The 15341-nt window shown below is 35.8% G+C and overlaps 1 protein-coding gene across 2 annotated transcripts in view; it reads left to right on the top strand.

Annotated features, from left to right (window-relative positions):
* The window catches only part of LOC125064950 (Ca(2+)/calmodulin-responsive adenylate cyclase), an 89372-nt gene that overhangs the window by 71321 nt on the left and 2710 nt on the right, over positions 1–15341 (top strand). The window contains exons 8-21 of one of the 2 annotated variants that reach the window (XM_047672277.1): positions 6806–6964; positions 7039–7183; positions 7256–7429; positions 8406–8600; positions 10559–10744; positions 10845–11123; positions 11241–11539; positions 11650–11809; positions 12193–12276; positions 12525–12671; positions 13119–13332; positions 13408–14707; positions 14896–15129; positions 15206–15284. In XM_047672277.1, the coding sequence (XP_047528233.1) occupies positions 6806–6964; positions 7039–7183; positions 7256–7429; positions 8406–8600; positions 10559–10744; positions 10845–11123; positions 11241–11539; positions 11650–11809; positions 12193–12276; positions 12525–12671; positions 13119–13332; positions 13408–14707; positions 14896–15129; positions 15206–15284 (3655 nt within the window). The remainder of the gene's footprint in view (positions 1–6805; positions 6965–7038; positions 7184–7255; positions 7430–8405; positions 8601–10558; positions 10745–10844; positions 11124–11240; positions 11540–11649; positions 11810–12192; positions 12277–12524; positions 12672–13118; positions 13333–13407; positions 14708–14895; positions 15130–15205; positions 15285–15341) is intronic. The other variant, XM_047672278.1, reaches the window with a different exon arrangement.

Raw genomic sequence — 15341 nt, 5'->3', positions numbered from 1 at the left:
TGATGGTTCGTGATTACAAAATACTGATGTCCGGTTACAATATTTAAGATGCGATTTGTTTTTTATGAAGTGTAAGTCAAAAGCGTCCCTAAATAGCGGTTTGATTAGGCTTTAAATATATAATACTGGACCGACTTGCTTTTGATTGCCACGTTGCTGTAATGGCTAGATATAAGGCCACAGACTCCGAGGTTCTAGATTCAAACCCAATAGTGGTCGAGACGATGAAAAGATATTGGGTTTTCCGTCGAAATATTCTCAGTAACAACCCGTAGTCTGGAATTGTATTGATTCCCGTGCCTCGGAAAGCACGTAAAGCTGTTGGTCCTCCGTAAAGCTTTACGGTAGTGTCATATTTGCCTTCTTAATGGATTGTGTGAGTGTGCACAAACTTATGGACTTGTGGATAATATCTCCTGCGTAGTTTGATGGTCTCCCTTGCGATTGACCGCCGTTTTTCAACATAGGTATCGGTTAAACTTGACGTAGATTACATACTAGATATTTATTAATAAATATATATGATGTTGCATCTTTATATATTATATAAACAGGATACACATGTGGCAGAATTTCATTGAAACTAGACATATGCTTGTTTCCTCACGATGTTTTCCTTCATCTCGAGATCAATAATAAACACAAAATGAGCACATTGAAATTCAATGGTGCTCGCCTAGGTCTTAACCTGCAACCATCGGTTAAGATGCACGCGTTCTAAACACTAAGCTCATCATCATAGTGGAGTGGAGATTTTGAATTATCCATGGTATTCATTTTGGATGTGAAATTAATAAAGAAAATTTATGTGGATATTAGTAGTGAAGTATAGTATTGTATTATTGCGTATTTGAAGTGCATAACAGCAGTGGGAGCAACATAGCTTTTTAAAAATTGCATGGAATGTGCAAATCTTAAGTTTTTCTTCTTTTTTTAATGTAATAGGCTTTACAGCAATTGGACAGAGAATGGGTAGAGTCGGTTCCTTGAGATAAGGTATTTTAAAAGTTAATTCAGGATTCTGACACGTAATCCGACACTAAATTTCATTTCAATTGAATTAATTCGTTTATTACGCTAAAAATATCAAATTTCTTATGCGATATTCAAAAATATACGGTTCATTTCATCGTTCATTCATTTCATTTTTTTTAATAGAAAATTCATAATCTTATAACTTATTAAGAGGCGAGGGGCCAACTAAAGCTATCATTGTATTCGGAAGACTATTTAAAAAACGACGAAAAGACAAAAAATATACTAAAACAGCAAAATTACACGAAAAACAAAATATCTTAAACTCATGTTCCTTCTTTAATTAGATGATTTTCTGCGATCTAAATTTAACGAACGTGATAAAGGATTAATTTAAGAATTAAATAAATTATCTTAATTAGGTACTTATTTATATTTACGACGTTTTAGTCGCCTTTTTTACAATGTGATCAATTAACCCAATTTCCTTTGAGTCTCGTGCTGCTGTTTATAGTTTTATCTTCTTTATCACTCTAATATAAAATATTAATTATTTCATTTAAACTTCTCAATAAGTTCATTCGTTCAAGTAACGTTCACTTTCACGTTTCGTTCACGTTCACAAGATTCGATTTATAGTTAAGGTAGTATAAATATTCTAATTTACAACATATTATACAAGATCATCAAAAAAATTCAGTGTTCGTTGATTCTAATTCAAGTTTTATTAATTTATTCTTAGTAGAGTCATTCCATAATAAACATAGTCCATTAAACAATAAAAAAAAGCTTGTAACCTCCTTTGTTAAGATACTTTTATAGTAAATTAGGAAAAATATCAGTCGAGTCAAACCATTCCAAAACCATTTTTCAATTCGATTGGAAAGTGAACAAAGAAAATTAAATTGAATATTAAAATGTATAATTACGATTATAATTGTATATTATACGAATGGTATGTGTTTTTATTTCTAGCGGCAGGGTTGTTTGTAACATGTGCAGGTCACACACGAAGGCATCTTTTTTATTTATTTGTCTAAAGATCCATCGAATGTCTAATAGGATTGTTGGATCTAATGCTACCAAACGAAATATATCCGATTACGAAAAGTTTTTTAAGATATGTAAGTCTAGTCTTGACTTAAAGGTTAAGGACAAGAGGTCATTGCGTATTTCTTTTAATAAAGAAATATTAAAGTAATTTTCTTTATAAAAAATATAGAACACCTATTTTTTGAATAAAAAACTGAGTTATCACATGCTAAATCTATTTTTGTATTGGAATATGGTTTGTTCAAGAAAGTCTGGGTCTAACAGCAATACTTTATTATGGTATGAAGGGTGAGTTAGCCAATGTAATTATTATTACATGAGAAAAAAATCATAGACGGCGCATTGAATGTGGTAACTATTCAAATAAAAAAGTACCAAAAAACGCATGCAATTGAAAAAAAAATTTCATTCTCGAGCCTTCCTCATCTTTACATAGTATAAAACAAAGTCGCTTTCTATGTCCCTATGTCCCTTTGTACGCTTAAATCTTTAAAACTACGCAACGAGTGATTCGAGAGGAAGGTTTTTGTATATAATACATAGATAATATAGTTAAGTAACACTGATAATTTTAAAAGTTTCTAATGTGATGTCGTAAATTTATACATTTTTTGCGCTTACATTGCAAACGCTGGCTGAAAACCCTACGAGATAGATCAAAATAATGTACAACAGCATTGTACACCTTAAATAGGTTTTCAAAAATGTCCGCGATCTCTTATGGCTAACCCACAATAACCATTTTTATCCTTTACTTTTTACGAGAAATAATGAACTTATTTTCGAAGCAATTTTAGGAAATTTAGCATTAATCCTTATCCAATTAAGTACCTTAAAAATACATTGTTCATTTAATATAGATCAATACGACCTTTTACAGCATGTAATTTAAATGAATATTTTCGAAGATATTACAGATTTAATACACAGGGACATAGCGGTTTGTATTGTCTAATGACTGAAAAAACTACATTTTTTAGTATATTTATTATACCCGTGCGAAGCCGGGGCGGGGCGGGTTTCTAGTCTCATATATTTGTATTTTTTATTGGAAATTGTTGTTCGGTAAAAGGATCATAACTAAGATCAATATATACTTAAAATTAATCAATTTCAGTATGTGAAACAATGGATTTAACAAAACCGCAAGTTCAAGTATCCCCCATAACTACTTAAACTAAATGAATATTCCACGGTAAACCATTGGCTGGTAATAAGGTCTTAAATTGAATGTTATATTAAAATAACTGCTATTACGTCTGTTTCAGCGTGGCTTGTTTCCCTAACTGACAAGCCGCTGTTTAATGAAAGCCAGGCTTGTTGAATTTCATCGAAATTGCGGTTCGATTGTTTATCTATTACTTCATCTACATACTCTAGTTTCTCTGTGATTGTGTTTGTTAAATCAAAATAATTGCTCAATTAACGTGTTATTATTATTAAATTTATTTATCTGTTATAGATACTAAAATATTTAATATTAAAAATTATCAATTTATTCCTCATATATTAAGGTTGCGTAAAAAAATCTATCAATCAATATATAAAATATCTAATTAATAAACAATAACAAATAATGTCGCACAAACGTTTCGCTCAAACGTTACATATAGAAACGTCACTCTCAAAATCGATCTTGAAAGAGAGCCAATTTTTAAGAAGCATTGCAACGCTTATTGGCTGGTCTTATTAAACTTAACATAAAATATTTTGTTAGCCGCAGTTAGCTTTAAAATGACATAACTGTAAAATTAAAAATAAAAGTGTAAAAAAGAGGTTTCACATGGCTTATGTTTTTTTTCTTACAAAATTGATAAAATAAATAACTACCTAATCAAAAAATATTAGTGAGAAAATTGAAAATTATACGTATACTCACTTTGTAATCATACAGAATTGCGTGTCACGTCGTGGATTAGGTGTAGCCTCGTTTATTAAATAAAAGACAATATTGCGCCGAAAATTTATTACATTCTTAAGAACAAAGTGATTCGCGATGAAATACGCGTATGTAAATTATAATTTCTTTTTTGCTCCACTTTTCACCTGAATTGCAAAAGGTTTTACTTATGGCCGACTTCAAAGAGGAATATACGTTTTACGAAAGTTTTGAAGCTTCTGAACCGATTTTGAACTCCCTTTTTTGAAGATTCGATAACATCCTGGATCGCTAATTTTAAATACAAACAGTGGAATAAATGAAGAATACTAGTAAATTTTTAACTTGTTCTGTATTATCCGTATTACCGATTTTTATTAAAAACTACAAACAATTCAAAATAGAGATATAATAATTGTAATAAAATTATCGTTTATAAATCGTAGAGAAATTGAAAAAAAAAATTATCACCTGACAAGGGTTGATAAAGTAGGTATTAACAGTCATATCAACAGATATAAAGTGAAATTATAATTATTTCTAAAGATATGTGTTAATTAATGGTTAGCATTACTTTGAAATTATATTATAATATTTCTCGCTCTTCACAACCGTACGTATTGTTATCGTTTATCATCATTAGCCACTTGCTCGACTTATGAGGTCTTTAAAACTTTTTTTTGTAATCTATGTGCTTAGTTGTGTCTTACGTTCAAAATAGTTACTTTTATTTGATTAATTAATTATTAGTATAATAAACTAAGATTATAAATGTAAAAGTTTGTATATTTGCTAATTTAAAATAGCTGACTTAACGCATAGGCTACCTAACACCTGCTCCTCCAGTCCTCCTGAGTATAAAGTCCTGGCAGGAAGATAATGTGTACATATATATAATGTATAAATTTATACTTATTGTTAGATATTATGGTTCAGTAAAATAATAGCCGAATTGAGTTGCTCTGAAAAGAGAGGATCTTATTACATACTAATTTTAAAAATTTTACAAATTATTATTGAACATTACTTAATCTATAAATTTACCTGAAAAGAGAAACAACATTTAAAGCTATTTTTTACCAGTTATTATAAGCTCTATATTTAGCACGCAATAATCGTTTTATAAATGACAGACCGCTCCTTTGAATCAAAAGAGATCACAGATAAATTAAACATCAGTTATTAAGCAGCTAATACAGAATATACAAACGAAATGATGTGTCACGCACTTTGTTTACACATATATCATATATGATTAAATAAATGGATTTGTCGATAAAATCTCGTATAGATTTAATCTTAATATTATAAAATTGTATGAAATATGCTTTAACCCGAAGAAAGGACATAGGCTATTTTTTTATAAATAACACTTTACGACCTATCCCTAAAACGAGAGCGAAGTTGCAGACAACAACTAGTTGTATATAAATGTTTGTGAACATAGATGGCTGGGTTTTATGTAATGTGGAAGCTTCGAAAAACCATACTTGAAACTAACGCCCAAGATTTCCTCTGAGCTTTCGTCGCCATCTTGTAAAAAGGTCGTAATTTTTTTTTTTGCTATATCTCTGCTCTCCTCCATTTTGATACGAATAGAGTGATTGGACTATTGAGATAAAAACGTTTATCACGCCGTAAGATGTATTTACTAGCACACTCCGTGTGGAGATGTCGGTTGACGATACTTTTTGGATTTATTATTTTTATTTATGATTATTTATGATATAATGAAGTAAAATCTTATTTTACATGACTGCAAATCCGCTACAACGTCAGTTAAAAATAAGGTGCACAATTTACACGTTCTTTAATACAATAATATTTGAATCGTTATTTTATTAGTAAGATTGAATTTTATGTAAAACCGGCTCAGAACATTTATTGTATCTAAAAGACCCGACGGAAAAACTTCTAAGTCTCTTGCTCTTTTTCATCCATCAATCATCTTATATATTAATAGTGCAAGCCGATTTTTGTCTCAGTGATTATGGGACGACAGCTGCACATAAAACAACAGTTATGGTCTCATTTTGAAGAGCTCCAGTAGTAGATTTGCTGAATAATAAACAAGATTCTTCGTTGCAATTGTTACAATTTATAACAAAGAATTAATTTTAGGGAGCCATAAAAATTACTGGCTGGTTATAGATATGTATAAGAATAAAATACATTTAAAAAGGGTTATATATCATTTTGGCGCTAAATGTAAATGAGTTACTTGCCGTTTACAATTAAACAAAATCAAAACAAAACCTGTTATAGGTTTCGAAATTCCTAAAAAATCTTTTGAATAAACGCGAAGTTTCGCGGGCGATCCGCTAGTATATATTTAATCATCAAAACCCGTTGTTTGGATAAATGTAAGGATTTATATTTTCCTTCGTTACTTCGAGTAAACTCTGACTGAAAATTACGTCAGCTTATTTCGTACATTAATTCGACATTTAAATTGAAGAGATACTGGTGTTGCCAAGAGATTGACTATTTGTCTTGTCGGCTTTATCAACTCAATAGCGCGAATCTCTGATTAATGTCTGTTAAATACGCCAGACATGCGATAATGGCGGTCGTTATTTTTCTAACGTTAACTTTAATTTTTTACAAATTCGTTTGTAACATGTGGCGAGGTTTCCACCTTGTTCTCTTCAGCGATCGATAAATTACACGAATACATTCCGGGATCTCATTAATTTCTTCTACTACGTTATCTTTGCAATTTATTGGCAAAACTTTCTTTTTTTTTTTTCAATTTAATATTTCATATATATCTTATATTGGCAGTGAAGAATACTCGCTTGGAAACTCCAATGGAATTTGTCACAAGCTCCAAATCCTGATCTTTAACGGGAGTAGTGATTTTTACCTTAACAATATATCTATTTATATTTGTTACAGGTCCGTGGTTGAAGCGACCGATGTACAATTGAACATGCGAGTAGGTATTCACACTGGACGCGTGCTTTGCGGAGTACTGGGTCTTCGTAAATGGCAATACGATGTCTGGTCCAATGACGTAACACTTGCCAACAACATGGAAGCTGGGGGCGAACCGGGGTAAATAGTCACCGATATCAATTCTGAACCCGTGATCAAACACGATTTACTTATTATCTCCTGTATATTTTCAGACGAGTGCATATAACACAGGCTACATTGGAATGTCTCGGAGGAGCGTACGAGGTAGAGCCAGGACATGGTGCTAGTCGCAACGCCTACTTGCGCGATCATTCAATCCAAACGTACTTTATTATACCTCCACCTAGAAGAAGAAAAGTATGTTCATTTCAATAATATATTTATTGTAATAAAGGATTGCTCTATATTTAATATGTAATATATTTACAGATGTGTCTGACAGCTGGGGTAGGACTGGGATCTGGGTCACGTCGAAAGCTATCTTTCAAAAATGTATCAAATGTTGTGGTTCAACTTCTGCACTCCATAAAATTCAACGTGGACGTACCATTTTCCAACATGGCGGCTTCACCTCAAGAACTAAAGGCTAACGCTGCCAGAAAGGTACATACGACTTATGGAACGGCGATAAAAAGTCCCAAATTCACGTTTATCTACAAGTTCACGTTTTTGCTATATTATAAAAATAAACACTTCACTTTCGTTTTCGACTTTATATAAACCGACTCGCACTTTACTGGACATGGCTAAACAATACGAGGTCGATGTCCACGCCTTTTCTTTCTCTCCAGATGTTTTCAATTGAGTGACAATAATTATTTTTCGGTGAACTACACCAATACTTCAAAGGTAAGTCCGTTTCTTTTTATTCGATTTTATGGTGTCTGTTCTTTACCTAGAGTGTTTATATTTCATTGTTAACGACTCAAGAGAAAACTTATTTTAGAAAATATACAAGATTAGATATTTAGAAAAGCACAAACGCATTTTGTGTTTTATTTACCGCTTTTCATTACATAGTATTTTGTTAGCATTGAGCTTTTAATATTATACAAACACAAAAAAAAAGAAAATTCTGAGATAAAATTGCCGTCGCTTTATGGCGTTTTAAAGATAGTTTCTAAGGGATCTAAGATATATATATCTTAAGATATAAAAAAAACCTAACTTATAAAAACCGGTCCTGCCTTTTAAGTTTTCATGTATACAATATTTATTTAATAAATAGAAACAAAAAAAATAGAGTAAAGTTTTACCTATAAATATTTCTTTATTTTTATTATATTACTTTTTTATTTTAATTTTTAAACTATAATGATTATTCCACACAAATAATCTGTTTAAACAATTAATTAATTTATAAAGTGAAAACATGTAACATTGTGTGAAAAAAAAATCGTCGGTGTAACAACAGTTATAACACAAGTGAAACAATATGTCGTTACGCACTCGTGTCAGTGAAATTTCGTGCGTAGATGCAGCACGTACACTACGCTCTGTGGCCCACAAAAATATTTATTTAATGTGGGACGGCTGTAGCGCGTACGAGCAGTTCGCAGCGTGTGGGTCGGGTTGGCAGGTGCTGGACCTGCGGCGCGCGCTGCACGCGGAGCCGGGCTCGGCCGAGGCGCTGCGGCTGGCGGCGCTGCGCGGCGAGCACGTGAGCGCGCCCGCCTCCGGCCCCGCGGCCGCCGCCCCCGCACCCGCCTCCGCCCCGCACCACCACACCTTCGACGCCGTCATGCAGCACCACGCCCTCCGCACACACGCAACGGTCCACCGATAGCCTGCCATCGATACTATCTCACTATGCAATGCCGCCTCGCATTCCTTAACAGCACTCTCGATAATTCACCTATACGGAAGACACGTGCTATTGTTACTTTTTCCGTGATTTCCGTTCAGTCTGAGGACGATGACTATAAATTGCATTAATAAAAAAAACGTACTACCGTATAGTGGAAATATTTATCACTTGATATGCAAGAAAATATGACTTCATAGTTTCCAGCAGGATAACTGTGAAATATTTTATATTTAGTAAAGTCTTGCATATGGAGTAATTTTTAGAAAAGGCGTATGAAATTGCAAGATTAAGTTTGATACATAAAGAACCGCGCGAATGGTACGCGCATTAGTTACATGAGCTTGTTGATAGAGCTAGACCAAATGTTTTACGGTCAATAGAATTACTCGAAAATAAAAAGTTTTAGACTATATTTTGGGATGTTAAAGAAAAACATATGACTACAGCGTTTAGATTTTTGCTTAAGGAGTTTGTACATGAAATGCATTGCATCAATGTGTTTCATTTGCGCAATAAATGATAACATCGCTTATTGTATTTCTAGTAGTTAGTATGGTTTTTGAGTGTGATTTTCGAATTTAATCTACTGCTTATTTTGAATTTTTAAATTATGATCCGAAGCTTTCTTACAGCACTCAAATATTTTGCGAGGGTTTTTAAGATATTTTGCTTCGCACTAAAAATTTTAAACAACAATTACCTCATAAGTTCACACAGTCTTCTCGTCGACGCCCAAAAATATTGGGAAAATATTCAGAGTTGCACAAAATCTGATACTTTCTTCGATGTTGTAATGAAATTCTCCTTCCACACAATAAATTGCTGTTTTGTTCAGGTTTCACTTTTCCTTTTTACTCGATACATGTTTTTATTTTACTCCTATTATTTTACTTGATCCCTGAATAAGCACATTTATAAATTCTTTTCCCTAACGTCAAGTTGAACATTTTATAATTGTAAAGCACTCGAGTTGCAACAACTAACATGGGACGTCTGCTCATTGTTTTTCAGATGTTCCGCTCTTGGACATTAGTTCCACAGCAAAAACCCGCTGAAACAGTAAGCGCAGAAAAGTGTTGTTCATGTGTATTATTGTTTTCCACCATTCACCAGGTGACACGAAATATCCTAAAAAACGATGTAGGAACTTATTTATGTTCTTGGGTCGCACCCCGCGAATATTCGTTCGCACTTTTGTTTTCTAATGTCAACTCGATCAGGTGAATTGAAGACCAAGCAAAGAGCAACGCCAGCACTCAAAACCTACACTATCACTATTTTCTTATTGGGACTTATTTTCTTTCAAAATTGTGAAACTCTACTTTATATTGTTTTTATTACATTTTGTTTGAGAATAAAGCCGAACGCACTGAAATGTGTTTCACTTGCTATCCCAATTAGCTACCTCAATTAGCATGGCATGGCATGACCTACGACCTAACCTGCATGTTACTCTAACAAATAATTTTAATATCTGGTGTGATTATTAATTATCAATGTCAAAATCAAGAGACCATATTGTGTGACAATACCATGGAAGATAAGTTATTACTATGGCCTTAATCAATTTTATTCCTATAAGAACCTTCAAATGATCAAAGGTTTATCCACGAATCTCTTTTCTCAAGTGTCTTAAATGTCTTCGTTGATGTCTCTATATTTTATTACATTATATTTGCTATTCTAATAATGTGATGCTGCTTCGGATTCCGGAACTTTTATTTCCAAGGTCAGTTCAAAGTTTAAGTGGAGCATGGCGTCGGCATGCTGTGGGCCCTGAGTGTATTCGGTCCCTTCACGTCTGACCCTCGATGTTTAACGCAATAACGCACTCCCTGCCGAATCTGATCCCCTACCGATGTATCGAGACGATTAGCAATAAACAAGTCTATTAGTATTTTTGAACTATAAACATTCTTATACAGAATAAAGTGACGGAGAAGTTTAAGCGGCCGCTGAAAAAGCGTCATTCATCTGTGTACCATCAGCCCACCAACCGCGTGAACAAGTACCTAGCGCAGGCGATAGATGCGCGCTCCGTGCATCGAGAGAAGGCTACTCACGTACATCTCCTCACGCTCTGTTTTAAAGACGTCGATAAGGAAGCACAGGTAAGAAAATTATCCTAATAATTCCTAATATTTAAGAAACAACGACGGTATCAGTAATTGTGTCAGATAAAATGTATACGTGCATAATAATTTATTCCAGTACCGAGCGTCAACAGACGGCGGATGGGCGGGGTCTCTCAGTGCCGCATTAGGTGCTTTAGCGGCTGCAGGAGCACTTCAAGCTGCTATTTTACCGCGCACAACGATACTTTTACTACTTTTCGTGACTGCCTTTGCGTGGTCTGCCGCCGTGCTTGCTTTGACACTCGCAGCGCGTCTGAGGCTTATTCCGTGCGATGTGTCAAGACCATTTGCGCTCAGAAATGCAATTACCACATTCACCATTGTTCTTGGTTATGCAGTGGGCCAAGTTAATGTTGTAAGTAATAAGCAGTTATAATTTCAAGAAATAGTGTTCTTGTAGCAACTTTATTAATGTATTGTGGGACAGATTTTATTTTTCTCTACATTTTACATACTTAAAATTCATTTTAAGATAACATGCCGAGAAGTCAACGTATGCAGAAATTTAACCGAGAACATAACGATGGACGACATTCGCTCAACTTCCGACCAAGTCTCAGCCGCGCTGTGGAGTAGTTCCGACCACCGAGCGTGTCCTATTCCTTTGTACATAACGCTCGGGTGCTGTGTCAGCATGCTCGCCGTGGCCGTCTTCCTGCGACTACCTATATTGGTGAAGGGAATCTTGTTGGCTGTGATGACTGCTGGATACGTAACTGTGATATTGGCTTACCATAAACATTTATTCGACTGCTACGATCTCATGACGGAGTGAGTATTTGTCAACCCTTTCTTTTAAAATATACCTTATATCCGTATGTTAAATTTGACGAACTTGAAATTTAACGTTTAAATTCATATGAAGTATGTCTCAATTTCAGATCTGGATCGGTTGGTTCTGCGTACGTAGCGTGTGCGTGGACTCTGGCGTTAGCGTTGGCGGTGCTCCTGCACGCTCGGCAGACTGAATGGACGGCTAGGCTCGACTTTCTTTGGCAGGTGCAGGCGCGAGATGAGAAAAGAGACATGGACGCCTTACAGGTAAGGCGTAAGACTTTATTACATACTAATTATTGTACGTTATAGATATTTGCGTGAAAGAGTTAATTATAGTTCATTAGAGTTAGTGAGTTGAAGGATGCTACCAAACGTTGGACTTTTTTTATTCCTTTAACCCATATATGTATCAGCGCATCACCAGTTATTATAAGAATAATTTTAACACATTAAAGACTTTAAACTAGGTCTGTAATAATTACTATTTTGTACTTTATAACATGCAGTCATTAATTAGCTTTTTTTTTAATCACTACAAACCCACAAAATGATCCTTTTTGGCTTCATCATATATAATATCCAATTTGATAATTGTTATTAAAGGTAAATTACTCACCCTAACGCATTGTGTATCTGTTCTTTTTCAGGCGTCAAATAGGAGAATACTGTTCAATTTATTGCCAGCACACGTTGCCACACATTTCTTAGACAATCAGTTCAGAACTAATATGGTAACTATATTTTAATATGTCCAATAAATTGTCAATTAGAGTTAAAATCGTGGTTTCAAAGTCAGACATAACAACTGTTTTTTCTCGTTTCTTGTACAGCGATGAAGGAAACTTGCATAATATGTACAGCATGATGGAATGCTGATATATCGTATAAATTACTTAACACTAGATCAGGTTTTACAATGTTATAAAACTTATAAGACCATTTAACTTGAAAATGTATTTCATGATGTATTATTCCAAAGGACCTATACCACCAATCATACCAGCGCGTAGGCGTAGTATTCGCGTCCATCACCAACTACCACGAGTTCTACATGGAGCTGGATGGGAACAACCAGGGCATGGAGTGTTTGCGGCTGCTGAACGAAATTATTGCTGATTTCGATGAGGTAAGATATGTAAAGTTATGCGTCCTATAGTCGATTCCAAGAAGGAACAAAGATAAATAAACCTTAGATTTACGTATTTCATGAGATTTACAAATAGCAACTTTATTTTGCACTACCAAAAATCATTGATTACTATTTCCTTATTTATAATACATACTCTATTCCACTTAACTACTTATATCCTCTTTAATTTTACTTCCAAAGTTCCGTTAACAACTTCATTGACGTTTAAAAGGCCATAGTTTCACGAATCCATAATGTATATCATAGATTATTCTAGATCTCGACCAATTATATCGCATCAATTCAATGTTATTGTTCTGTTGGAATAGATTATAGAACAAAAATATAATACGTCACACATTAAGAATTAAAAATGATAAATTGCTGCCTGTCAAGCAAAACCTACATAATTTTTTTTACTATATTTTAATTTTCTCATTGCAGTTGTTAGGCGAAGATCGGTTCGATGCTATAGACAAAATTAAGACTGTGGGTTCTACGTATATGGCAGCCGTTGGTCTCATTCCCGATAAGAAGATGTGTGACGACGCAAGCACACGTAAACATATGGCAACTCTAGTAGAGTTCGTATTTGCAATGAGAGATAAACTCAAAGACATCAATGATAACTCATATAACAATTTTATGCTGCGTGTTGGTAAGTATACATAACATAATTAAAACCATTATTTTGATAAGGTTCCTTATAAATAACTATTTTATTTTTTGACAGGTATCAATGTCGGACCTGTTGTCGCCGGTGTGATAGGTGCCAGAAAACCTCAATACGATATATGGGGCAATACCGTTAATGTGGCGTCTCGAATGGATTCCACGGGCTTACCGAACCACACTCAAGTCACCGAAGAAGTGTTCCAGGTTTTAAAAGACATGGCCTATCAGTTTGTCTGCAGAGGTAAAGTCAAAGTAAAAGGAAAAGGCGAAATGACCACCTACTTTTTAACGGACAGGGCACCGTCTAATGGCAACACGCAGAACTCTTCAAACGGTCAACCGCAAAATCCGCCGACGGCTTATGGCGGTGTCGCTACTCCACTTGCAATGTTGCAAAATTCAGCAAGAAGAGCAGCAGCGCAACCTTCGAGATTACCACCTGTTAGAGAATCTTCAGTGGCTGGGGAAAATGAGCCTCTCCTTCCCTCAAATGGTCACCAAAATAACGGAAATAATCACAAAGGCAGCAAAGGGCGACGTAATAAGGAGTCCGAAGATACACCCCCACCTCCACCACCGCACGGGATCAATGGCAATCCTCGTTGGCCTCCTCCTCGAGCGCTAGTGCCACCCTGGCCACGACCGCAGGAGCCCCGCCCTCCCACGGTTCATAAAAGAAGACCTCCGACCAGACTGCCTAGACCTCGATCTAGTGAGAGTTTACCTCTAGCGAGAAGTCCGCGGGTCCATTCTTCGGCAGATGAACTGAGCTCAATTACGCGTTCTCCGAGTCTGAGCTCCTCGGACGAGAGCTACTCTCGGACCACTGACGCTTCCCCCTCACCCCCTCGACCGACGCCATGGCTGCCTCCCCCAAGACCTCAGCGAACTGATCCTAACACCGCATACGACTACCCGCCTATTCGACTAAATAAACCAACACCTAATATAATTAATGAAATTTACGCAAAACACAAAATGAACAAAAAGCCCTCTCTTGACGGAAAAATCATTGAAGGTAGTTTAAATTTTCAAAAAGAGGGAGAGAAGTTACAGAGGAGCATAATTAATATGCTCCAGACCTCTGTGAAAAGAGACGGTTGCAGTCAAACGGACAAAAAGGACGTACCGCATCGCCTTACACAGAGAACGAGTTCGTTTTCTAGCTCGGGTAGCCGCCCGAACAATTTAAAACATTTAAATCATGATACGAGAGAAGTATTCACTAAGCGGAGCCCTTCGGACGTCGCGTGTGTACCGCCTTTCGAGAGAGAAATACAAAGGCTGCTTGATGATAAAAATTTAATTAAAATCAATTCGCCAAAGGTCGAGAGAAAGGACTTAAAATTAGAATTAAGGTATGAATCCAATTCAATTAGTATTCAGTAAAATTAAAAATGACTGAGTATTTACGACTTTGGAAAAAGTATGTCATCTGATCTTCGAAAGAATGACTAATAGAAATCAATGTCTGTCCGCAGATGACCTATAGGAAAAGCAATTTCAGGTTACAGTTAGTAGCACTAACCCTTATTATTAATCGCAGGGCGACGAACTCGTCAGTGGAGGCGGTTCGCAACTGCAACAACAACAACAGCAGCCCGCTGCACGCCGTGGGGCTGGCCGCCATCACGCAGCTGGCGCGCCACGAGCCCGCCAGCCCCGGCCGCGCCCGCCCCGCGCCCTCCCCCCTCAAGCCGCCCGGGGACTTCCCCGGCGTGCTGCCCACCGACGTCGTCGTGGAGTTGCCGTCGCCCGCGCACTCCGCCGAGCGTATCTCGTGAGTGCAGACCATTATTCACATGTTCAATAATTACAAACAAAATGATTGTAACGAGTGCAAACGTTTTCAACAGCGCGCCGAATTCTAGAAAAATGGAAGCTGCATCAAAAGAAAAACCAGGGAATGACGTACAGGACAGACTACGCAACCGGGTAAAACTGTCATATATTTCGTCGTAGTATATTTTTTTTTATGTTAGGTGACTATTT

Source organism: Vanessa atalanta, chromosome 6, assembly GCF_905147765.1.
Source record: "Vanessa atalanta chromosome 6, ilVanAtal1.2, whole genome shotgun sequence".
NCBI classification, from domain to species: Eukaryota; Metazoa; Arthropoda; class Insecta; order Lepidoptera; family Nymphalidae; genus Vanessa; species Vanessa atalanta.
Note: the sequence above shows the minus strand (reverse complement) of the source record. Positions and strands in the feature narration are given on the sequence as shown.